This window comes from Ziziphus jujuba, chromosome 8 (assembly GCF_031755915.1).
Source record: "Ziziphus jujuba cultivar Dongzao chromosome 8, ASM3175591v1".
In the NCBI taxonomy this organism is placed as follows: Eukaryota; Viridiplantae; Streptophyta; class Magnoliopsida; order Rosales; family Rhamnaceae; genus Ziziphus; species Ziziphus jujuba.
Window position 1 is genome coordinate 12,143,727 of NC_083386.1, and position 24,353 is coordinate 12,168,079.

A 24,353-nucleotide genomic window follows, 5' to 3' on the forward strand; every position below is an offset into this window, starting at 1 on the left:
TTTCCCACGTGGGGAAAAGAAAAAGAAAAAGAAAAAGAAAAAAGAAAAGAAAAGGAAAAGAAAAAAGAAATAAAATAATTAAATAATTAAACAAAAATATTATCATTTAAAACAATAATAAAATAATTTGATTTTACACATGGTTGACATGGCATTTCACCATGGTGACACATGGTCACCTTCAATAAGTCACACGTGGCACATCGTTACGCGGTTAAAAAAATAATATTAAAATAATACAGTATTTAAAAAACTCTACAGGTCCATAACTTTCAAACCACATGTCCAAATCGGACGTGCCGCCAGTCTACGGATTCGTACCAACGTGTACTTCGTAACGGTACCTCAGTCAACCTAGAATTTCAATCGGAACAAAAAGTCAACTTTTGACCCCTTCGGTCAACGGTCAACGGTCAACGTGCAAAAATTCCGACATGGTTCAGGATGGGGTGTTACATGCACCATATACAAACACACTTCCTACACCATGCACAATATACAAACTTGCATCTCACCATCATAAACCTTACCAGCTTGCATCTTTACCACCAATAACCCCAAAAAAAAAAATGTAATCATCTTGTGGAAGTTCTGAAATCAATGGAGGAATAATAATGTTCAAAAGTAGAATATGCTGCTATAGGAAAAAAAAAAACAGCCATAAAGATATCAAAGTCCAATACAAATCCATCAAAATTGTATTTTTTTCTATAATAATGTAAAATGCAATTTCTATACATTTTAGATTCCTGATAGAGAAGAATACAATGATGATGCAAATAATCAAGAGAGGAAATAATGCTGCTAACAAAGTGAAAATCTATCCTAACTCCAACTCCAAATTCAAGCTTTAACAGTAAGAGTACAAAATTGAGAGGCAATGGAAAATGGGATTAAGATGATTATGCTGGTCAATATGCTATTTTTTGGCATAACAATTGCAATATTCATGTCAACAATAATGAAATAACTGTTATATAATGTAAATACCATGTAATTTTAGTTACTAAATAAAAAAACTTTCATTTATAATATCAATTCGTCAAGTTATGATGCATTCATATATGTGTATTTACATTTGTTACATTATGGCTATACGAAAACAAGGGGTATAAGCCCAACTATCAAAAAATCTAACTGTGGCTTTACAATTATGCACCAAACATATACCAATGTCACTTGCACCAAAAAAATAGTATAATTTCATACTATTTGCACCAGACAAATAATATAAAGTATACTTTTCGTAGTTTCTTCAAAAATAGGTACACACTGCTATACTATATTTTATGTCCTAAAAAGCATAAACAATATGCACAATTGGAATTCATAGCCTCCCAATTCAAAAAACATAAACCAACCTAACATTCCAATAATTATTACTACCTGAGCAAAACATAGTTGCTGGTTGACTAACCTACAACTTGTTCTTCTCTTTGCCTACAAAATTCAATCCAAGAATTAATGGTATGCTTAGTTTAACATATTGTAATCCATCTTACAAATAAATTCCAAAAACTATTATACCTGTGCAAGAAGAAAAAGTAATGAGGTTGAACCTCTTGCAACTAAAGATGTTGTTACTGGTGTTGAAGTTGTTACTGCTACTGTTGTAGTTAAACCATTGCCAATCTCTTAACCACTTTCAGCCTTAATATTAAGATATAAATCATGATATTAGAGATTGTATACTTAAGTAAAAATACTAAACAAACTGAACAAAACTTATATAAATTATTTACCGAAGCTGTTGCATTTGTAGTTCCAGCATTCCCTTATCCTTAACCACATCCATCCTAAATAATAAAGTATAATGTTAAAGGTTATAAGCAAATTTGTTTGTTTTTAAATAATTAGAATAAGCATATGAATTGATTACATTACCTTCCTCCATCTTGCCTTTTTTCTGTTGTTTTGAACCTGAGAACATGACCTTTTGTTATGGCTAAGATCCCTATAAATCCCACATCTAAGTGCAAATAATTTTTGCTCCCTCAATGGTTCATTAGTTCCCTTTTTCTCGTCAATTTTAGCCATTCAGGTGGCCTTTTGCTTTGTGATGGTAATAATCTATCCACTTGAACTTCAGGCCACTCGAATTCATTAGGTATAAGGTGGATCATGTTGTCATAGGTGGCCAAATAAGCTTTCTTGGTTAAGCTTTTATCCACATATGCAGTGGAGTCACCTCTCTTGTCAACAATGCATGCCAATACATGCTTATATAGAATGCCATTTATTTGTTAGGCTCCACAAGCATAGGAAAACTTATCCAAATGAACAATAACCACCTTGGTATCCTCAATCACCTCAAACTTTTCATTACCAGCCTACATAACTTTGCAATCTTTGGCTTCCTTTCTAAACAAATTAAGACTATCTTACATTTTTGAAGGGATATTAGTTATCCAAGTAAGAGCTTTTGTATGTCTTTCATGGAACATCCTCATCATTATTCTGCTGATATACTCAAGTAAAGACAGTATTAATTTATCCCTATGACCATTTAATTTGTTGTTAATTGACTTGGTCACATTTTTAGTGACTTGGTCAAACTTAATACTAAATACGAAGCAAGAATTGCCATTAACTAGTCATAAGCGGCCATTGAAATTGTCTTAATCGCTTTCATGTTATAGTTGAACTCTTGTACATTTATTGCCTTACATGCATCCCAAAACAGGTTCCTCACTTGCAATTCTGGAAACTTAATCTTGAAATTAGTAAATATATGCCTCGCACAATATCTATTTTTATTCCTCGAAAATAAGTGAGTTAAGGCACTCGATACCCCTTTTTACCAGCTGTCATAAATGTAATGGTTATCCTCTCTGCCACACCAACATGATTATGCAACAGCTCTACAAACCAAGACCAATTACTTAGGTTTTCAACTTCACAAATGGCAACTACAATTGGAAACAAATAGCTATTTACATCCAAACGAACAGCAGTTAGCAAAACCCCTCCAAAAGGCCCTCTAAAATGGCACCCATCAAAACCAATAAATGGTTTGCAGCCATTCAAATAGCCTAACTTTTGAGCTGGAAAACTAAGAAAAAACCTTTGAAATCGAGGGTTTTCAGACAAAACAGACCTAATTGACTTGATTATACCATTGTTTCAGGATTCATAACCTTAAGAACACTAGCATACTTATGTAACTTGGGTTAATACTTTGCATAATCATCATCAAGTGAAGCAAGTGCAATTCTCTTAGCCCAATACAATTTTTGTTTGTGACATTCAAGTCCAAACCTTTTCATCACTTCTTCTAGAATTTTTATATACTTTGCATCTAAATTTGACCTAAACTAATCCCTTAACTGATGGCAATCCAAGTACCTATAGCAATAGGATTCTCTATGCTCTTCATAATAAGTTTTTATCTTGAAAATTATCTCATCATACAGTAGAGATGCATGAATTCTTCAAGGATAGCTCACAATATTCCCACAACATGCAATAATCCTTATGTTCTGATTCTTAATTTTTATCGACCTAAACCCCCTCTTGTACATCATATGTATTTAGGACTTTTCCAAACTTTTTCACATTCTCAAAAACTTGAAATAATGCCAATTTGGTCCCTCCATTAGCTAAAGGTTTATATACATTTCCACTCATACCTCTAACTAACCTTGCAGTTGGACTCTCATCTTCTCCTCACCATCTACCTTATAATGTGATAAATCTATCTCATTGCCACTTCCACTACTATCACCATCATTGTCCACTGTCACATTCTCAACTTGTTTAACACCATCATCATCTTCATCATTCCATTTAAACTATTCATATGGATCAAGTTCCTCATCATTTTCTGCATCATCTATAGCTGTTTTACTGGGAATGTGTTTATGTGTGGGGATATGTTTTTTATTAGAGTTTACTTTAGGATTATTAGGGATGAGGTCAGATGATGGTATAGGATGTTCTTCATGATTGGGGATGGGTTCAGATGGTGGAATTGGAGCTGCTTCATGATTGGAAATGGATTCAAATGATAACATAGAAGTTGGTTCATGGTTTGAGAATGGGTTCGGATGGTTGAATAAGAGTCACTTCATGAATGGAAATGTAACACCCCGTCCCAAATCGCACCGGAATCCGTGCACGTTGACCGAGGTTGATCGTTGATCGTTGACCGAAGGGGTCAAAAGTTGACTTTTTGACTCTGTGGGAATTTTGAGTTGACCAGGGTACCGTGGTGAAGTGCACGATGCCCCGAGTTTGTAGACTGGTAGCACGTCGAAAACGGAGCTACAGTTTGGAAGTTATGGACGAAACAAGTTGCGGTCCAAACTGTCCAAGGGGTGCCAGAGTTGACTTTTTGTTTATGGGGAAATGAGCTTTGACTCGTGCATGGTTGTGAAGTGCTCGTCGATACGAGTTCACAGACTAGCGGCACGCTCAAAACGGACATCCGGTTAAAAAGTTATGGACGTTTGAAGTTTACCGGATACCGTATTATTTTAATGTTTTTGGGTCTGTGAACAGTGAAATGCCACATGTCAGCTTCTGATTGGTCCACGTGGAATGAACAGTATCACACATGGGTTTTTATTTGATAAAATTCTCGGGGAAGAGAGAGAGGAGAGAGAAAGAGAGAGAGAGAGAGACCGCCGGCCACCGGAGTTTTTCCACTGTTCCAGCCGAGTTACTGTGCACGCACCGGCTAGCAAGCTTGCCCTCCACATTTCCGGAAAAACCTCCAAGTTTCACGGCGAACGGCCGCCGGACGCGCCCGGATCGGACCTCCGAAGATCGGCGGCGAGTTTTTCCCCTCCACCGCCGGCCACCGCAAATCAACCCACTTCCGGCCATTTTCCGGCCACACGCGCCAGTCACCCTTGATCCTCTCCTCAAGTCCGGGCGACCCACCAAAAATCATGGCCATCGGACCACCGACGCCCCGGGATCAGAGCGTTTTCCGGCGAGGGGCCGGAAATCTTCAAACGGTGATTTCTCCACCGTCCGACCTCCGTTTTGCTCACCGCCGGTCCCGTTGGGTTGCTCTCCTCACGATCTACAAGTCTGCAAAATTTCACGACCAACGGCCACCGCACGCGCCGCCGCCGGCGAAGGTTGCCGGTGACCGCGGCGGCTCGCCGAAAAGTACTATTTCGGTGAGTACCCGAATTTTCGGCCAGCTCCAGTCCGCTGTGTTCGACCTCCTGAACCCGAATCCGGCTTCCATTTCCGCCAATTCGCGACGGTTTGGGAGAATTGCGGAGCCAAAACTCGAAAAGCTTTCCGGCGAGATTCCGACCCCGTCGGGTCCGATCACCGGAAAGTAAGACCGAATCCGTGATCCTCATCACGCGAGCTTCGGTTCGGTATATTACTCGTAACCCCTTAGATATCGTTTGGTGTTCGCTCCCCGGGTACCCATTTGGAAATTACCCGAATAAAATATTAATATTTTTGGTTTGTGCACTGTGGTTGTTTAGGTGCACGCGCGAGTAGTGGAGTTGATCCCGAGGAAGATCTTAGTTGATTTGCGTGCTCCAGGTGAGTGACCCACCTTCAAAAATTATTTTGGGCAATTAATTATATTAAATTGGTATTTAAATTATGCTCATGTGGTGTGATTTATTTATGAATTATATTGTGGTTTAATTTATTATGCATGAGCAAGGTGTATTTTGGTAGTATTTGTACGTGGTTTTAAATTTATTTTTCGGGCATAATTGGGTTAAATATTTTACGAAAATATTGGTTTGAATTTTATAAATTATGCTCGCTGTATTTTTATGGTTGCATTTCGTACTTCGTGAAAATTGTGGTTTGTTGTTATCGCTGTTTCGTACCGGGTTGTTTAAATAAAAATATGTGGGATGGTGTTTTGTGAAAATATGGTATACTTCCCACAGTGGTTTTGGAAAAACGGTACGGTTGGTTATTATTGTTTATTTTTAGACGCACTCATACAGTATTGGTGTTCTGGTGTATGGTGTATGGACACGTGGTAGCACGCGGTTATTATATGGTTTAGCGTGCGGTTATTACTTCACCCGTGAGTTGCCATTGGACCGTGGGCAGGCAAGGTTATTGTTGCGCATAGCCGCCCCCCTCCTTGGCCGGGTGATGGTTTTTAGCAGTCGGGACGCCGAAGTGACCGTTGCAGGTTTCTCTCTTTAACCCCCCCGCCAGTCAGTGCTCGGGACGCTGGGTATCGGAGGGCATCACCGGTATATGGTGTGGTGCGTCGGTGTAAATTACAAATAATGGTTTAAACCCCAAAGGTGTTCAAAATGATTTATTATAATTTATTATATTTTTATTATATATTTGGGGTATGTTTTCTATTTATTTATTGTTTATCAAATGGTTTAATCCCTTGGTTTTTGGGAGGTATGTACATTGGGTTTTGCGAAAAGGTTTTAAAAAGGGAACATTTCAAACGGAGCGATTGGTGAGAGTTTTGTGGGAAATTATTATTTTTCCAACAGTTATTATTATTTATTTATTAATTGTTGGTATGTGTTCTATTCCTTAATTGCTATTACTATTATTTTTATTATTGCAAAAGGTGTTCAGTAGTTTGGGTTACTCACGGAGATGATTAGCATCTCACACTCTTAAATTCCGTTCCCTTAGGTGCAAGTGGTGGTAGACGTTCTTCCGGAGCGAACCAAGTTTTCCGCTGCTATTGTGTTTCGAGAAGTACCTTTGTACTCTTTCATTTCAGTGTATTATTTCTTTCAGCCTTGTTGTATTTCTGTTGTTTAGCACTTCTTAAAGCTCTGTATACTATTGGGATACTTCTGTTTTATTTATGCACTGGACTGTTGTTGCTTTTAAGAAGTGCTGAAATTTGTGGAACAGTTTGTAGTTTGTGGGAGGAATAAGGGGATGTTTTTAGAAGTGTGTTTTCAGTGCAGGTGGTTTGTGGTAAGTAAATCCCTTAGGGGAGGCTCTGCCGGATTTTCCGTTGGAGAGTTCGGTAGGGTTTCCCTGGGATCAGGGCTGTCTAGGGTTCCGGGGAAGAAATTCTGGACGGATCCTGACAGGAAATGTGTTCAAATGATAGCATAGGACTTGGTTCATGGTTAGGGATGGTTTGAAAATCTAGTTTAGGTGGCGGTGCAAACAGTGACATAGGGATCTCATTGACATTCCATGCAAGAGGTATAAAATCTACATCCAAATTGACCCTTTCTATACCTTTATTCATAAATATCTTAAAAACATCCAATAACTGATAATCAGTTTCTATTTTCACTTTCTTGCCATTTTTCCATGGTAACCTAACATATACATCTATAGTTTCTCTTTTCTCAAATGGTATACCTAATACTAATATCTTAGTATCCGCCCACATAACTACAAGGCTATATTTATAAAATTCCACATAAAATGGTTTAAGCCTATCTGCTAAACAACTAATTTCAAGCTCTAATGATATTTTGTTGTAAAATAGATGAAAACAAAATACATAGAAAAAAATATATATATACAACATGAACATCCTCATAATTTAGAACATAATCTAAAAACTTGGAAAATACCATAGTAAAAAAAAATTCAAAACCATATGAGCATAAATTCCACATAGAACATTGCATCATTACCAACATATATTATGAAGCAGCAAATCATAAATTATAAACATACATTATTTACCAAATAGACTATATTAAACTCACTCAAAAACAAAAATATATACCATAGATACTAAGCAAAAAGCATAAACAAACTAAGAAAATAGGATAAAAAAACTGACTTTTTTAGCTTTAAATGTGCCTTGTTCCAGATTTTGCCCAGTCGTAGGTCCAAACTGTGTACACCTCTAACAAGCTGGAAATAAGATATCCAAATTTCAACAAAATTTTAGTAAAAAATGCATAAAAAGATAAATCAGACTTAATGAAAAACACGTTTTACTTGAAATAGAATTAGGATATTTCAAATTAAGAAAATGTTTCGATTAATGACTTTTGTTTATTTAGATTTTAAAAAAACCCTAACTAAAAAAAATACTCACAGATGCAAAAAAATAAAAATAAAAGAAAATTACAAACTTCATTGAAACAATAAAATGTTCCTAAGCATATGCTAACCCATCGATTTAAAATAAAATGAAAAAAATTAAGAAAAGAGAAACCCTAACCTCAATTCATGGTCTTCTACTTGCTCAAGGAAGGAAATTTCACGCCAAAGAGGTGAAGCTCTCAATTCGTGGTCTGCTTCATGTATGATATTGCTTACTCCTCAAGCTTTATACACAAGACACATCAATCAGAGATAAAACATATGCATAAAGATGAATTTATCCTTCATCTGTTAACCATAAGAGTGTGTAACTAATGATAGGGGCCGAAATTGTAATGCATGAAAGTTGGGGAATCAAAATTGAATTATGGTAAATCTCAAGGATTATAGTTGAAATTTTCCCTTTATTTAAACCAAAGTTCAAAATTTAAATGTTAACGAACGATTGAAAATATAATTTTTTATAGAAATATTAAAAAATATTGAATAATCGTAAAAACTTAAAAAAAAGAAAATCATTTACAAAAACTAATTTTGGAAAATAAAAATTTTTATTGAAATTTTAAAATTAGCTTATTTAATTAATTAATTATCAAATTGACTATAAAAATTGCTAAAATATTGAATAAATGTTAAATTTCTTTCAATCAATTGATTTATAATAAGTGATAACAGTCATAAACAAACTATTATTAATAAAAATATGTAATATATATATATATATATTGATAAAATTATTTATTAATAAAAATATATAAAATAATTATTACAATTATATTATATTTTATAAATGTCATCTCAATACCATATAAAGTTTTTGAGTGATTGAAATTGTTGTTTATTTGATAATTTTCCATGTAATTGTTAATATATCAATCAAATCAATCTTATATTAAATATGATTGTCCTTAATATTTAATATAATATATTCTATCATCTTTTTATTTTTACTTGCTTAATGTTATTAATTTAAATATATAATATATTCCATCATCATCTATATTATTATTTTATATTATCATATAATCAACTATTAATTTATAATTATGGATTTTTAATGAATCCTTTCTATACAAATATATAGCAATACAATTTCTCATTTCCATAACTTTTTTTTTTTTCAGAATTTTGTTTTTCTTATAAACGGTATAGATTTTTAAAATATATCTATAAAATGATTTTATTATTTTTCAAAGAAACAAAATAGCTATATTAGTATTTGTAGAATATTTAAAGCTATTATAATTTTTGACAATTTATTTTAAAGCTAGAGTTTACTTCATTAAAATAATATTTAAAGCATCAATAAATAAAAAGAAATAGATACTAAAGCAAATAAATAATCTTAACCATTGATCTACTTATTGCCATGTACAATTGGATTATAAAAGGCTTAGGTAGAAGTTAGATCAAAAGAAAATCTTGACTGTTTTTTATTATTGCAAAAAAAGAAATATATATATTTATATACATATATATAGTAGCCTTCATGAATCCTAAAATTATAAATATAAATTTGAAATTTTCTTTTATTCAAATTGAAGGTCTGAATGATTCACCAAAAAATTGAAAATCTAAATTTAAAATCATTCCATTTATTAAAAGCTTAAAACAATGCCTTATGACTTTACTGTCCCTATGGGACAACTTTAATTTTTAATTGGTGATGCAGATTTCCTAATGATATGAAATTAACTTAAAGTTTTTTTTTTTTTTAATTCACCAAAAGAAAAAACTTAATTTTTTTCTTTTCTTTTTTTTTTTTATTATGTTTTGTACTCATCCAAGAAAATACTTCCACTGATGAATATGTCCATATATAGGCAAAGATTTTTAGAAAGTTTTGTTCATGCATCCATTAATTTTTTCCTTTCCAAATTTACATGCAAAATATTAAAGTAGATATTAGATTCTTTTACATCATTTTGCTTTTATTCATCACAGCCAAAATAGCCATGTGCTCTCCAGACAATCATTAACAACTTAAAGCTATATTATTTATTAAATATAAATAAGTAAAGCTGTATCATTGCAATCAAAAGTCAAAACTTCATACATTTAATCATACCTAACAAAAAATAAATAAATAAATGCACCAATATTAGCCTCAATTCATTTCACAATGATTATTGGTGATTTATTTTAGGTCAAAATGCACCACCATTCAATTGCAATTGTTGATTTCAAATTAATATCTAAAATATTAATTTTAGAACATATTTAGTTTACAAAATAATTATTTTTATTGAAATGAGAATAACTATTCATGGAGATAAAAATAAGGAAAATAAATTATGATTTCTATTTATATGTTTAGTAACAATAAATAATTAGATTCAAAGTTTAGCCTTTATAAATATTAAATTTAGTTAAAATTAATAAAAATTCAACTTTTATATTTATTTATATGTTTTAAAAACATAATGAACAATCTAAATTTAAATTTATTACAAATATAGTAATAATATATTTAAAGCTTATTTATATTAAAACAATATAAGAATAACAATTTTCAAATTTTAAAATGGAATAACTAACAATTCGAATGAAGGATTATCATTCCTTAATTTAAAAATCTACCAAACAAAAAAAAAGTAATATTATAAAATAAGTATTTTATTTTCATATTTATTATGGGATTATTACAAAAACTTACCTCATAGTTTGAAAGTTTTTCACTTTTATTCTTGGATTCTAATTTTTTTTCATATACTTCCTCTTAGATTCTTTTTCATTTCAAATTTCATTAATCAGGATGGTCTTTATTGCTATAACATCTAGCTAATCTACAGTTTTAATCTTAACACCTTGAGGAACTATTGACCAGGAAGACATATATCTCTTGATCTACCTCCAATTGCCTTAACAAAATTACCCTCCAAGATGTTTCTTAATCTGCCTCTAATTGCTTTAACAAAATTACTATCCAAGATGTGGGGTCTCTGCCAAAGACTTTAAGATCCTTCCAAGAGAAAATCGAAGCAAAAAAATCCCATCCACATCCACATATATATGTTTGATAAATGAGATTTTTCTTAAAAATAAAAACAAGAAAGAAAATGTTTTAATAAAAGAAAATAATATAATAAAAATATTGACAGAAAAATTACAAGATTACAAACTTAAAAGTTTTTAAAACAAAAAAATTGTTTGGTTCCTAAATAGGTTTTATATTGAAACATATAATTGGGAGGAAAAAAGGGGAAGAAAGATATTTTAGATTGAATTGTGTTTGAATTAGATTTTAACATAATATATATAAATCTAAGGTAGTAGTCAATATATGATAAGAAGTTTTATGAACTTAATGAAATTTGTTTCAGTAAATCTTATGTTTTAATTTAGATGGACATTAATCTCTTTCCACTTTTTAATTTTAAACACAATAGGTTATTATACATCGAAAAGAAATTATTTGTAAACAATAAGAAATTAAAAGGGTAATATCTAAAAAAAAATCAAAATCAAAATCAAAACTTAAAAATAGATGTGAAAAATTTTCAAATTACAATGTAAATTTGTGTACGTATCCCTATTTATTATGCATATCAAATTAGCCTTTCAGAAGAATATTTTAATTGTGAAAAGTAAAGTTAAAGCAAAGGAAAGTTGAATTTCTACGTAGGAATGAGAAGGAGTCAGTGAAATTCACATCAAGTGGCATGAAAATCGTAAAGAAAAGGACAGCTAGATAACTTGAGCACCTTGTATAATGAATGTAGGGGTGTGTTGGATCTGACGCAGCGGATTTACTCTACAGCGTGGACGTTCATAGACTTTCCGTGTATCTTTCTTTTATCCCCTAATTTTTATTTTTCTATTTCTCTCTCTCTCTCTCTCTCTCTCTGTGCCCCTCTACCCCGCCCTTACGTAGCTGTTCAATTTTGTCTCTGCCTTGGTAATAATCACATGGTCTTTGTACCACCCAAGCTAACTTACTCTTGTACCTATTTATTTTTTATTTTTTATTTTTTTGTACTCTATACCTATTTTTTTTTTTTTTTTGGGTGAATCTACTCTATACCTAGTTAACTACCAGTCTACCACCAAATTTAATGTCCATAAACTTTTTTTTTTTTTTTGTTTGTGATAAATTACCATAAACTACTATATAACTATCAATAATGTCCTTAGATATTTATTACTAATAACCATGACTTATTAATTTTTATATTGGGATTAAATTTGAATTTTTGTTCGGAAAACAATGGCTATTATTATTACAAAATTTGCTGTATAAATTTGAAAGCCATAGTAATAATCTAACTTTAGTGCTTTAATATTATGCTCGTAGAATAATCAGTTCACTTAGATAATTTAGGTGGGCCTGTAATGACACGTTTTATGTAATTTGTGTAATCCAGAATATTATGATGATATCACTTTTGATTATTTTATTAATATAATAAAATTCTAGATGAAATACAGATAAGACATATGGTATGTCACATGTTATATAGGAGACAATCCGATAATATATAAATATATATATATATATATCTATTTTTTTTTGTTTTATCTAAAAATGAGAAAATTCAAACTCATCATTGTTTGAGGAGATTATAATAAAACAACGGAATGCCAAAAAAGAAAAAAGAAAAAGTTGTTACATATTTTGTCCCGTTGTTTTATATTATAGTAAGAAAAAATATATATTTTTGTATAAATTTATAATAATTAATCATGTATTATATAATTTTTTTAAAAAAGGTCAAATAATTAAATTAAAAAGAAGTCCACTAAAATAAGTAAAACGTTGAAAAATGACTTTAACATATCGAAGTGGCAACCATTGATTGGTGGTTTCGCCAAGCACGGCGTAGGACTCACCGTCTACGAAACGCAGCCAGGTTAAAAAAAAAAAAAAAAATGAAAAAAAAGAAGATAAAATCCGGGGTTTTGCATGTGAGACAATTGGAAGAGGTCAGGGTATGACGTGGCGCAAACTGATTGGTAAAACGTAGGAACCGGATGGTAGAGGTTAGAAGATGGTGGGAAGAGCCATCGTGAATTTCGGTTGTAGTGGAACACTAACACCCACGAAGTGCGTGTGTTTGTGTGTGTTTATATATATATGTAATGTATGTATACATAGAATAATACACAAATTCAGTGTTTACTTCTTCACGTACCCACATTGCCATTTGGGAGGACCTTAAAAATCAGTAGAAAAACCAAAAACCTCGAATTTCCCATCACTTTACTCTCTATATCTCTCCCTGAGGTAAATTTTGGCCAACAATGTTTTATTAATTTTTTTTTTTTTTTTTTTGGGCATTGGATTGGGAATTTGTTTGAGCATGGGGTGGTAGTGTCAGATTCAGATTTCAGATCTGAATAGTTTTAATTCATAACATAGAAGCTTTGATGACTTTCTACTTTTCGTGTTTTTGAAGAATTTTGCCTATTTATTTATTTTTCCTCTCTATCTCTCTGGTTGGTACGGTTTGGTAGTACCCTTTTTTCCTTTTTTCTTTTTTCTATTTAATTAAATAATATTATTTTTGAATTTCAGTTTTTGGGTTTTCCAATTCTATATATAAGGGTGTCTAAATCCTTCAGTTGGTCATATATCAAGAACCGATTTGAGGAAATTGAGGAATTGCATTCTCTGGGCAGGTGATCTGAGTTTTATTGGTTTTTTGATCTTGGGATGTGAATGTGAAAGATGAATATTTTTTTCACTGTCATGAATGTTTTTGGATTATAAATTTCTAATAGTTTTTTGAAATTTAAGCTCATGGGTTGGTCTAATTGTTGAGATATTAGTGCATAATATTGTGGGTTTCTGTGAATTCTTTGTTAAATCAAATGTTGCATTTTTTATCTTTTGATTTCGGTCATATGATATAACTATAATCCTTGGTGGATTGCTCTTTTCCTAATAGGAATATGTATAATTTATGAGCTTCCTGGGATTGAATTTCATCTTGATTTAGCTTCTTGATTGTTTGGTCTCAGGATTTCAAGAAGGATCTGAGTTATGGCTATGGAAGCTTCCAACGGATCTAGAAAGCCACCACCTACTCCATCTCCGTTAAGAAGTGCCAAATTTTTTCAGGTAAGATCTGGACCAATTCGATTTGTTTGGTTTCTTGTCATTTTCTACGATTTCGTTCGGTTTTATCTCTTACTATTGATCTTCCTGGTTGTTATCCATTTACACTATATTTGAACCTTTCATGGCTATTTTCGTCAGTCTTCTTTGCTTGACTTTTTGGTTTTTCTGGTTTGCAAGTTTAAAATTTTAATTCAGAGGACTCAAATCTGGGTATGCAGGTGTTTTGCAGCTCGCATGACCTTTCTGCAATTCTTTGTAATGCTACAGTATTTGACATTCAAAGATTTTTCAATTAAACTAAATATGGAGTTTCAATCTAGAAAGAGTCACTTGTTAATTAGCTGGTAGTGAAGTTGTTGGTAATAATCGTTAATTTTGTTTTGTTTACGTGCATGTGAACTGGTTTTCAAATATATTAAGCTGTAGGATGGCTGTGTAATTGTCCTGTAATTAGCCATATAGTTTTTTTTTTTTCTTTTTTTTTTTCCCCTTGCAATTTTTTGGACTGAGAAGCTACAATTTTTTTCCACCTTCTGTTTTTCTAAAAGTTGTCCCTTTTTAGCACTGGACGGTACAATGCATTAGATTAGTTTTAAAAGGTTTTTATTTATTTATTTATTTATTTTTTCCCTTAAGAAGAAAGAGAGTTTAATACTTTTAAATTTCTCTAACGTTGCTAAACAAAAAGCAAAATGGCTGGATCTTAGGGATGAATTTTGAGAAAATTTGATGGACTTATTCCTCTATGATTGTGGAAATGTAGATTCAGTGGATCGGATATTCAGTCTTTGATCATACTTTCTTAGGAAATGGTTTTCTGATTAAGATCTATTATTCTATAAATGAACTTTGTTCTTTTAGATATTGGGGTGGGAATGCTTTTTGGCATTACTGAAACAATTTTTTTGCTCTTTTGCCATCGGGTTGCTTAAATATGACTTGATAATATGTATTCCTTTTGGTGGCAGGCCAATATGAGAATCTTGGTCACTGGAGGAGCTGGGTTTATTGGCTCTCATCTAGTTGACAGGTTGATGGAAAAAGAGAAGAACGAGGTAGATATCTATACTGGAGATAGTCAGTTTTTCACTTCAGGTCATAGATGATAGAACATTTGAGAAGGTTCCACATATATAGCTGTTAGTTACATGTATATAGTGCATGCACAGAAGAGCAGCAGCAGCTCAAAAAACAAAAAAAAAAAAAAAAGCCCTCAGTTCACATATCTGTTAGTTCATCTATTCACACTTGAAGTGTATTAATATCTTATAAATGTGTTTTGCATTTCAGGTTATTGTTGTTGATAACTACTTTACTGGTTCAAAAGACAACCTGAAGAAATGGATTGGTCATCCAAGATTTGAGCTCATTCGCCATGGTATGATTTTTTATTATTTATTATTATTTATTTTTTATTTTGGCTAATCCTAGATTTGATTTTATATAAGTATGCAGAGTGTATTCCTTAAATTTTCACATTCATAAATTCCTATTCATTTTATGTGAAAGCACTGCAATCCTACAACTCTTATATTTTATACATTCGGCATGCTTGAACTTTCTATGCCATTTTCTTTCCATTGTTATTCATGTATCGACTTTTCTACGCACAGATGTCACAGAGCCATTGCTTATTGAGGTTGATCAAATATATCATCTTGCTTGCCCTGCATCTCCAATCTTCTACAAATACAATCCTGTAAAGGTACATATATCTCCATTTTATATCTACTTGAGAACCTTTCGGAATCACTAACTTAGATGTTGCATAAGACTTTATTTTCAGCAGAAAGGTGTCCATTAGTAACTAATCCTGCCTTTCCTTATCTTTACCAAAAGGCTATTTCTTACTTGTGTCAAGTGACTTGGTGGATCGTTGTTTTTGGTGTATGAAATGGTGGTTTAACTAATTAAAATCTGTTTTTGACAGACAATAAAAACAAATGTAATTGGTACATTGAACATGCTGGGACTTGCCAAGCGAGTTGGGGCAAGGTTGAGATTGTTATTTAGTCTATTTTAAATACATATTCATTTTTGAAACTTCTGTTACTCATGAGATAACAATGTGGAACAGGATTTTGCTAACATCCACTTCAGAGGTGTATGGAGATCCGCTTGAGCATCCTCAGACTGAAAGCTACTGGGGAAACGTCAACCCAATTGGTACATGTTCATTCTATAACTGATATTAAATGTTATAAATTGATAACTTTTTTACTTTAAGTAGTTGTAATTTATCTGTACCCTTTGGTATTCATTTCTATTTTTTCTTTTCATTATGATGTTTAATTGTTTACCTTGAAACACAAAAAACTCTTGAAGTTCTCATTCAAAGAAAGTCAATTTTATCTTTAACACAATTTTTACTGTCAAAATAAAATTAAACGGAGATGTCTAGTAATGTAATTCATAACATGTTAATAACATTAACATGTTGATGTGCTTACAAAAATGTAACAGGAGTTAGGAGTTGCTATGATGAGGGGAAGCGTGTTGCTGAAACTTTGATGTTTGATTATCATAGGCAACATGGAATTGGTAAGTCCCCCCTTGTGCATTAAAAAAATAATTAATCTTCTTTCCTGTCTGGTGTATGTGCTTCTGAAATATGAGCTGTTCTCAAAGTTTTGTGTTTGAACATGCTAAATATTTTTCATCGACAGAAATAAGGATTGCTAGGATTTTTAACACATACGGACCTCGTATGAATATCGATGATGGTCGGGTTGTCAGCAACTTCATTGCTCAAGCAATCCGGTAAGTTCAGTTACAGTGTTATCAATGTATTATGAACACTTTTCATCCTAACCACAAACTATTTGTACTTGTGCTGGCACACTCATGCACATCCACAGACACACAGATACACACGTGCACACACACACACACACACACAAAAACACACATTTACAGACACTAACCGGTGAATCGCCTCTCTTGGTTTGTCACATATGTTGTTTATTTACGTAGTGGTGAACCCTTGACCGTCCAAGCACCTGGAACACAAACCAGGAGTTTCTGTTATGTCTCTGACATGGTATGTGAAATTTATTGTTTTATCTTTGTAATAGTGTGGATGATCAAGTTATTTCTAAACACGAGCATGAGACTAATTTTGCATTAAATGTTGAAGGTTGATGGTCTTATTCGACTTATGGAAGGTGAAAACACTGGACCAATCAACATTGGGAATCCAGGTATTTCATGAACTCTAGCTATTTGTCTCTGCTATGAGAATAAAATATATTATCGACAGTATTTGCCTGCCATAACTAAATTGTCACTTATTCTTTCCAGGTGAATTTACAATGCTTGAACTTGCAGAGAATGTGAAGGAGGTCAGTATCTATTTGCCTTGTTCTCATTTTATCTGTTTAGCGGAGTATGGTGATTCTTTTGTCATATATAATGATGATGCTATCCCCTTTTGACTTGACAAAATGTTGATGTGTACCATCAGTTCACCCTTCGTAATTAAAATTCGACAGCTAATATGCTTTGTTATATGACTTGCAGCTTATCAATCCAGATGTGGAGATCAAAATGGTAGAGAACACGCCCGATGATCCTCGCCAAAGGAAGCCAGACATCACAAAAGCAAATGAGCTTTTAGGATGGCAACCGAAGGTCAAGTTGCGTGATGGCCTTCCTCTCATGGAGGATGATTTCAGGACGAGACTTGGTGTCCCAAAGGAGTGAAAAACCATGTAGCATATAGAGAAAATACAATGCCGGAGTTGCTATTTTGTGTTCCCACTTAATTGAGTGGGAAATATTATTGTCAAAGTGTTCGGAGATACAGATGTTCTTTTCCCTTAAATATGTTTCCTTTTATTTTTTTACATGTTATCATTTAGTAGAGGAATAAATAAATCTATGTTTTGTCTTATACAAGGAACAGGGGGAACTTACACTCTGCATCGGTTTTTGAGATGTATTTGGTTTTTATATAAAGAAAGCTTTTGGTTTATTGCCTGGTGCATTCTTTTGCGGTATCTTTCTTTCGTTTGAACGACGAAGTCATTGTTTCTTTGAATCCCTCGTTCTCAATGAGAAAGATGATAATAATAATGATAAGAAGAAGAAGAAGAACAAGTAGAAGAAGAAAAGAATGAGCTTATCCTATTTGAAGTCGAACAAAAATTTGTTACTTTGAAACTGAAGAAGCCTGGTTTTGCACACTATTTTGAAAACAGCCTTCTCAAATAAATAGCTGTGGACAAAATTGATTGGCTAATCCAGCTCCTTGAGGACTTTATACCAAACTTATTTACTTTGATTGAAACACTAATAGAGCCCCTAATCTCAAATAAATAGCTGTGGGCAAAATTGATTATCTAATCCAGCTCCTACAGGAATTTATACCAAACTCATTAACTTTGATTGAAATACCATATAGCCCCTGATCATCATAATGAATTTCTGTTTGGTTGAGTTGAATTGAGTTTAATAAACCGTGTTACAACTCTTAAAAGCCTAATTTCATAGGTTGGCAATGGGATTAAATTATATAGCATTGCAAACTGGAAAAAAGCTAACCGCAGCCTGTACATGTGCTTCTTAATCAATACACATCAATCGTCAAAGAAATTTATTCAAGTATATAAGAAAGTGTCATAGAATAACTATTACTAAGTCGAGGGTCGGAACTCGTATGGACATGAGAAACTAAACAAACTATCACAACAAATTTGATATCGTAAAGTCAGAGACTCTGTGTCTACGTAGAACAAATGATTTTATATGTAAAAACATTATAAAGAATCAAAGGCATTTTAGGTCTGAGGATTTATGCTTCAACTACTCGTTGATCCTGAGGCAGTTTCTCCTTCCTTTTTGTGACCTTTTTAGCTGCTTCAAACCCATTTCCAACTTCTGTTTGGTTTTCAATCCTTGCAAAGACTGGTTTAGGTTGGGAAGTAACATGACCACCCTTCAGCCCGCCCCACTTTGTCTCATTCTACAACGCAAAACCACCTATCAGTTATAAAACATGTAGTTGGCTATAGAGTACAAACACATAACTATGAAGCATAGAGAGATACCCAGGTTGCAGCATCAAATTGATCTTTTGAATACCCAAGTTGTGAATATATTCTACAACATAAACTCGGTGCCACAGGGGACAATGCAATGGCTATAATCCTCATTGCTTCCAGTATAATTACAAGGTCCTGCCCCAAAAATAAAGGGAAAAAGTGGTTGGACATTAGGTCTTGGCCTCATGATCCATTAAAAGGCAGATAATGCATATGATCTTGTTGGAAGGAAATACAAACAATATGTATATTCATGTATGTTTGAAAACCTTAGCAGCAGCCTCAGCAGTGGCACCCCCCTGCTTAAAAAGAGACCATGGTGCTCGCTCATCCATGTAGGAATTTCCAGCATTGCCAATCTCAAGCACAGCCTCACAAGCCGATGATGGTGAGAGATTTTCATAATGAACCCGAGCCTTTTCAACCTATGTAAATATGAAAATAAACTTTTCGCATACCAGGGATGAAAGGATGAATAAGGTTAAAAACAGCAACAATGATACCAAAGACCAAATAAAGCATAATGTGTCATATGCCCATGTCTGAATGTGAATGCGAACTGATTCACCAATGTTTATTTCACTCCCCTGCTAGTGAATAAATATTTTTGTACCATTGGAAAAGTGTGATCATTACTTAGCCTCTGACCTTAATTTGTACATCACCTAAATAAGTGGATCCATGACATCTGCTGTCTTACTACTGCAATTTCACAAGCTATCCAGTGGGATTGAGGTTGACCAATTTCATCCAAGAACGAATAGAAAAACCAACATGACTAGGAAAAATATATTATTACAAAAACAAGCAAGGTGACAGCTTTTGTCTAATTAATTAAATATGAGAAGATACTAGTCCTGATATCCTTAGTTGTCTACCTGTGTGCTTATCTAAATCTTTCAGGTTGACAAATGAATGAAGGTTAGAAGGGGTTTGAATGGTTCACAAACTAGTCACCTCCTACTTCAGTTTGTACCACTAATCAGACATACTTAGCAAGACATGTGACAACATAAGTTCATCAAAACCTTACCAACTTCTCCACATCATCCTTGAATGTAGTTCCCTCAGCTGCAATACTTGAATCAACAACCAAAGTTGACTGGCAGTTCTTTTTTAAAAGTCCTAGAGTACGATTAAGAAGATTTCCTGCAATGAATACATAGCTTCAGAAGCCAACTCAAGCTAAAGTAATAAAAAAAAAAAACAACCACCAAAATACTAATAACAGACATTAAATACCAATTGTATTGGCAAGATGTGCATTGACAATATTGATGAAGCGGTCTTCTGAATAGTCCCCATCCCCACCAAACTCCACTTCCCTCAAGAAGAAGTACCTGACTGCATCAGAGCCAAATTTATGAACCAGATCATTTGGTTCAATTGTATTCCCTAGTGACTTTCCCATCTTCATACCATCCTATATTAAAAATAAAAAGCATGCTGCATGAAATAAAATTATGTAAATGAGACAAAAATTCAAACTCTGGTTAGCTTGCATAATCAGTTTCAATTTTTTATTATCAATAATCTTATATCCAAGAGAGGTAAGCTTTTCTGAATCTCACTTCTAAGACATTCCAATCACACAGTAACATCAACGAAGGAAAACCACTGATTGAGAAATTTAATGTTTAGAGAATTCTAAACCACAATTATGCACAGAACACTAACAAACTTGCAAACCACCAATAATGAGTAAAGGAATCAACAAATGCTATTTAATGGCACTAGCATAAAGAACATAAGATGATAACACACCCGGACTTGTGTGCACATATGCATATATGTGAAATAGAAAGGAAGTAAAAAACATCTTTCACCCAACTCTACAAATAAAAGCAGAGGAACAAAGCATTTTTAACCTACTTATCTAACCAAACCATACAAATACTAACTACAGAAATAGAATTTATGAGATCAGGTAAGGAAAAATTTACAGGAATTAGTTGGAAATGTGTAATGGCTCTGGCAGGTATTAGGCTATGATTATGTAGTTATTGAGAAAATGACTCAACATTACAGGAATTAGCAGCCTGCGATTCCAGTTCGAATAATTCTTTTTCTTTTGGATGTGCAGCACGCGAAGCACTTATATTTACAGCTACATTTTCACAAGAAACCATAAATTCTATATTAGGTCTAAGTACCTTTGTCAAAAAACCATGGCCAAACACCATCTTAGGAAGGCTCAGTCCTGCAGACATTAGCATAGCTGGCCAGTAAACTGCATGAAAGCGTAAAATATCCTACAAACAAATAAGAAAACAATAAAAAGCCATATAATACTGAATCTGTATAGAAATTTATAAGGAATACTAAAATTTTAAGAACACATTCAATTGGGAAAGATCATTCAAAAGAGTAATATACTTGTGAACTAAATTTACAAGTCTGAAAAGAATGCTGAGAACAAGGTTATTTTCACACCTTCCCTATCAAGTGTAGTGCAGCAGGCCAACCCGATGAAACAGCTTTTTGCAAATTAGGTTCTTCTGTGTCCTCTGATAGTGCTGATATATAACTGTTTCAACAAATATATTCATTGAAAATCAAGGTAATATTTCATCAAAAGCTGCAAACTCCAGAAAATGGAAAGTTACCATGAATCATCTATTTTGCTTTGTACTTTGAGCTATTTAAAAATATAAAGAAGTTTATTTCTACCACATCTTTTGGATAACTTAGGAGATCACAAAAATACAAGTGTCATACTACCTTTTTAAACTATGAAGTATTCACAGGTTCAAAAAAAGATTCAATGATTATGATTTATATATAGAAAAATGTCTTACCCTAGTAAAGCATCAAACCAAACATAGATAGTTTGCTTGCTGTCATTTGGAACAGGGATGCCCCAATCCACTGATGCTCGAGAAATGGAAAAGTCTTTTAGGCCACTTCTAATCCAACTTTGCACCTTAAGAAAAATACAATTGGAACTTGCATGAGAGAGAAAGAGAGAGAAGAAGAAGAAGAAGAAGAAAACCCATATTTGTGCAAAAATTTATAATTTTAAAAGCAAGCATGCAACTTCTAAATTACCATTTCTAAACTTGCTGATGGAAGAAAAGGAAAGTACAAAAAATGACAACTTAAAATAGGACATTAAGACAATGTTCGACAGCTAGGGTCGGTAAAAATTGAAGCTATAAGAACTAATCTTTTCTCACCTCATTTTGACGAAAAGAAGGCTTTACAAAATCTGGATTTTGTGTCAGAGTTTCTTCCAACAATTTTTGATACTTAGACAGAGCAAAGAAGTAATTATCCTCTTTTCGTGGAACACATGGCTTTAGGTGCATGGGGCAACAGTTGTTATCAAGCAACTCCTTCTCATCCTGCAGATAATACAGAGCTAAAAATATCACACTACAGAAACTTACAAGCATAAGCAAGTTTCATAAAAGACCAAATAAATATGGAAAAGCCATTTAACCACATACACTGAATGGATACATCTAATATTAAATTGATCTGTTAAAAGCTAGATGTAAATAAGAAGAAAAAACTACAAAAACTAAGCAAACTAGTAAAGTTCATTTAACTGTTAAAAGGGCATTATTCGAAAAGAAGAATCAATAAACAGAAAAGATCATTTATTTATTTCAAAAACACACCATAACAAACCCATCATAAAAACTAGCTGGGTAAAACTGAGGTATTGGTTATCTGAAAGACCCCAAATAAGATAGACAAAACGACACATGACATTGAAATATAGAAAACTAAGGTACTGGTACTGTTGCTAGAACCAGAGAAACAACTCTGAAACAGAAAAATAAATAAATAAAATACACCTTATACTCTTCACAGTTGACACAATAAAGTCCCTCATAGTCAGCCCGGTAAATATCACCATTGGCAAGAACCCGAGAGTAGAACTCCCTCACTATTGCTTCATGCTTAGGATCAGTTGTCCGGATAAATTTGTCATAAGCTATGTCTAACTGCAATTAAAAATCCAATATTACATAAAACGAGGAAAATTAAACACGTTTTTTGGTGGTAATAAACCCCGATCATGTAAAGAAAATAAAATTACATCTTTCCAAAGTGTCTTGTAAGCTTGAGAAACCACATCACAGTGTTCCCTTGGGTTGGAACCATTGGCAGCAGCAGCAGAAGCAATTTTCTCCCCATGTTCATCTGTCCCAGTCACAAATATAACTCTCTTTCCTAACAGCCTCTGCCACAACATATGCAATCAAAAGAATTAACCTTTTCTAACTACTCAGAGCAAGCAATGATCATTTCTTTCGTACCAATTTTTGTATTACTCAAAATTATTTCTCAAAAAACCGCAAAACCCAAAATCTCAAATTGCATAATCTCACTAAAACCGCATTGGAAAACTAGAAAGGAATAACCATTGCATCCCATTTCAGATTCATAAATTTTCATCCAAAAAAACAGCACCATATCACAAATTCATATATTTTACCCAACAAAATTTAAAACCCAATTAATATTACGTGTTTTACATTAGAAGAAAAAATGAAATTAAAAAAAAGATTAAAAAAAAAAAGTTACATGAAAACGGGCAATGGCATCGGCAGCGATGGTGGTGTAAGCGCTGCCCATGTGAGGAGGGGCATTGACGTAATAAAGCGGAGTTGTAAGGACAAAAGGCTCAGCTAAAGAAGAGGAGGCTTCATTAGCGTCTTTCATGGGAGTATTGGCCGTGGCGGTGCAGAAAACAGCTTTCCGTGAATAAGAAGACAAGTGGTGGCGATGAAAGTGGAGGCGGCTCCTGAAATGGGTTGCTTTGGAATTGAAGGAATGGTTTAAAGGGTTTAGGAAACCTCCCAGCGTGTTTTGTAATGTATAGCAGTTTATTCTTGCTACCGCCATTTTTCCTTCAATGGAGGTTTTGGGTCTCTTGCTTAACCAGTTATTCTCAGGGCTCACCTCAGTAGCCTATCCTCAAGCTCTTTTTCCAAATCATCCCACTCTAGCACACTGAAAGCTCTGTGTACGTTGTGTTTCCTGGGTATAGAATGGATAGCAGAAATTGTTGGACAAGCGTTTGGATTCGGACTCGGATTCGGGTTCAACATTGTCATTGGGTTTTTGTTGTGGATGGGCTATCTGATTGTCTTGTTTCCCTTCCAGACATAAAAGGCCCAATTACACAATTGTTTTAGTTTCCCATAGTTTCGACCCCCTAATTCGAAAAAACACCACGTATCATAGTTGATGAAATTAGTAAGATACTATGAAAAAGGGTAAATTTTTGAGATTAAAAG

At 33.3% G+C, this 24,353-nt stretch overlaps 2 protein-coding genes across 4 annotated transcripts; one reads left to right on the forward strand and one right to left on the reverse strand.

Moving 5' to 3' along the window:
* The first annotated feature begins 13,029 nt into the window (after positions 1 to 13,029).
* Positions 13,030 to 18,032, forward strand: LOC107413534 (UDP-glucuronic acid decarboxylase 6). 3 transcript variants are annotated; one of them, XM_016021505.4, is made up of 14 exons: positions 13,030 to 13,222; positions 13,514 to 13,617; positions 13,960 to 14,059; positions 15,028 to 15,114; positions 15,350 to 15,437; positions 15,673 to 15,764; positions 15,990 to 16,054; positions 16,137 to 16,225; positions 16,523 to 16,600; positions 16,726 to 16,819; positions 17,033 to 17,099; positions 17,196 to 17,259; positions 17,360 to 17,400; positions 17,579 to 18,032. In XM_016021505.4, the coding sequence occupies exons 3-14, from the start codon at positions 13,982 to 13,984 to the stop codon at positions 17,759 to 17,761; spliced, it is 1,026 nt and encodes a 341-aa protein (XP_015876991.1). In that variant the 5' UTR covers positions 13,030 to 13,222; positions 13,514 to 13,617; positions 13,960 to 13,981; the 3' UTR covers positions 17,762 to 18,032. The 3 variants fall into 3 exon arrangements, with proteins under 3 accessions (XP_015876991.1, XP_015876993.1, XP_015876992.1); XM_016021506.4 differs by lacking the exon at positions 13,030 to 13,222 and adding an exon at positions 13,287 to 13,434; XM_016021507.4 differs by lacking the exon at positions 13,514 to 13,617.
* A 598-nt stretch (positions 18,033 to 18,630) lies between these two features.
* Positions 18,631 to 24,091, reverse strand: LOC107413544 (methionine--tRNA ligase, chloroplastic/mitochondrial). The gene is made up of 12 exons (XM_048469730.2): positions 23,638 to 24,091; positions 23,150 to 23,293; positions 22,905 to 23,054; positions 22,278 to 22,445; positions 21,900 to 22,024; positions 21,535 to 21,628; positions 21,255 to 21,353; positions 20,344 to 20,524; positions 20,135 to 20,250; positions 19,371 to 19,526; positions 19,108 to 19,236; positions 18,631 to 19,022 (listed from the first exon to the last, which is right to left on the reverse strand). The coding sequence occupies exons 1-12, from the start codon at positions 23,956 to 23,958 to the stop codon at positions 18,852 to 18,854; spliced, it is 1,854 nt and encodes a 617-aa protein (XP_048325687.2). The 5' UTR covers positions 23,959 to 24,091; the 3' UTR covers positions 18,631 to 18,851.
* Positions 24,092 to 24,353: the final 262 nt, after the last annotated feature.

Excerpts from the sequence above, each read along its gene's own strand:
- LOC107413544 (XM_048469730.2), bottom strand. The coding sequence starts at position 23,958 with ATGGCGGTAGCAAGAATAAACTGCTATACATTACAAAACACGCTGGGA. Across the intron at positions 23,294-23,637 it reads ATGCCATTGCCCGTTTTCAT|AGGCTGTTAGGAAAGAGAGT; the intron begins GTAACTTTTTTT and ends ATGTTGTGGCAG. Across the intron at positions 20,251-20,343 it reads ACATCTTGCCAATACAATTG|GAAATCTTCTTAATCGTACT; the intron begins GTATTTAATGTC and ends TATTCATTGCAG.
- LOC107413534 (XM_016021505.4), top strand. The coding sequence starts at position 13,982 with ATGGCTATGGAAGCTTCCAACGGATCTAGAAAGCCACCACCTACTCCA. Across the intron at positions 14,060-15,027 it reads GAAGTGCCAAATTTTTTCAG|GCCAATATGAGAATCTTGGT; the intron begins GTAAGATCTGGA and ends TTTTGGTGGCAG. Across the intron at positions 15,438-15,672 it reads ATTTGAGCTCATTCGCCATG|ATGTCACAGAGCCATTGCTT; the intron begins GTATGATTTTTT and ends TTCTACGCACAG.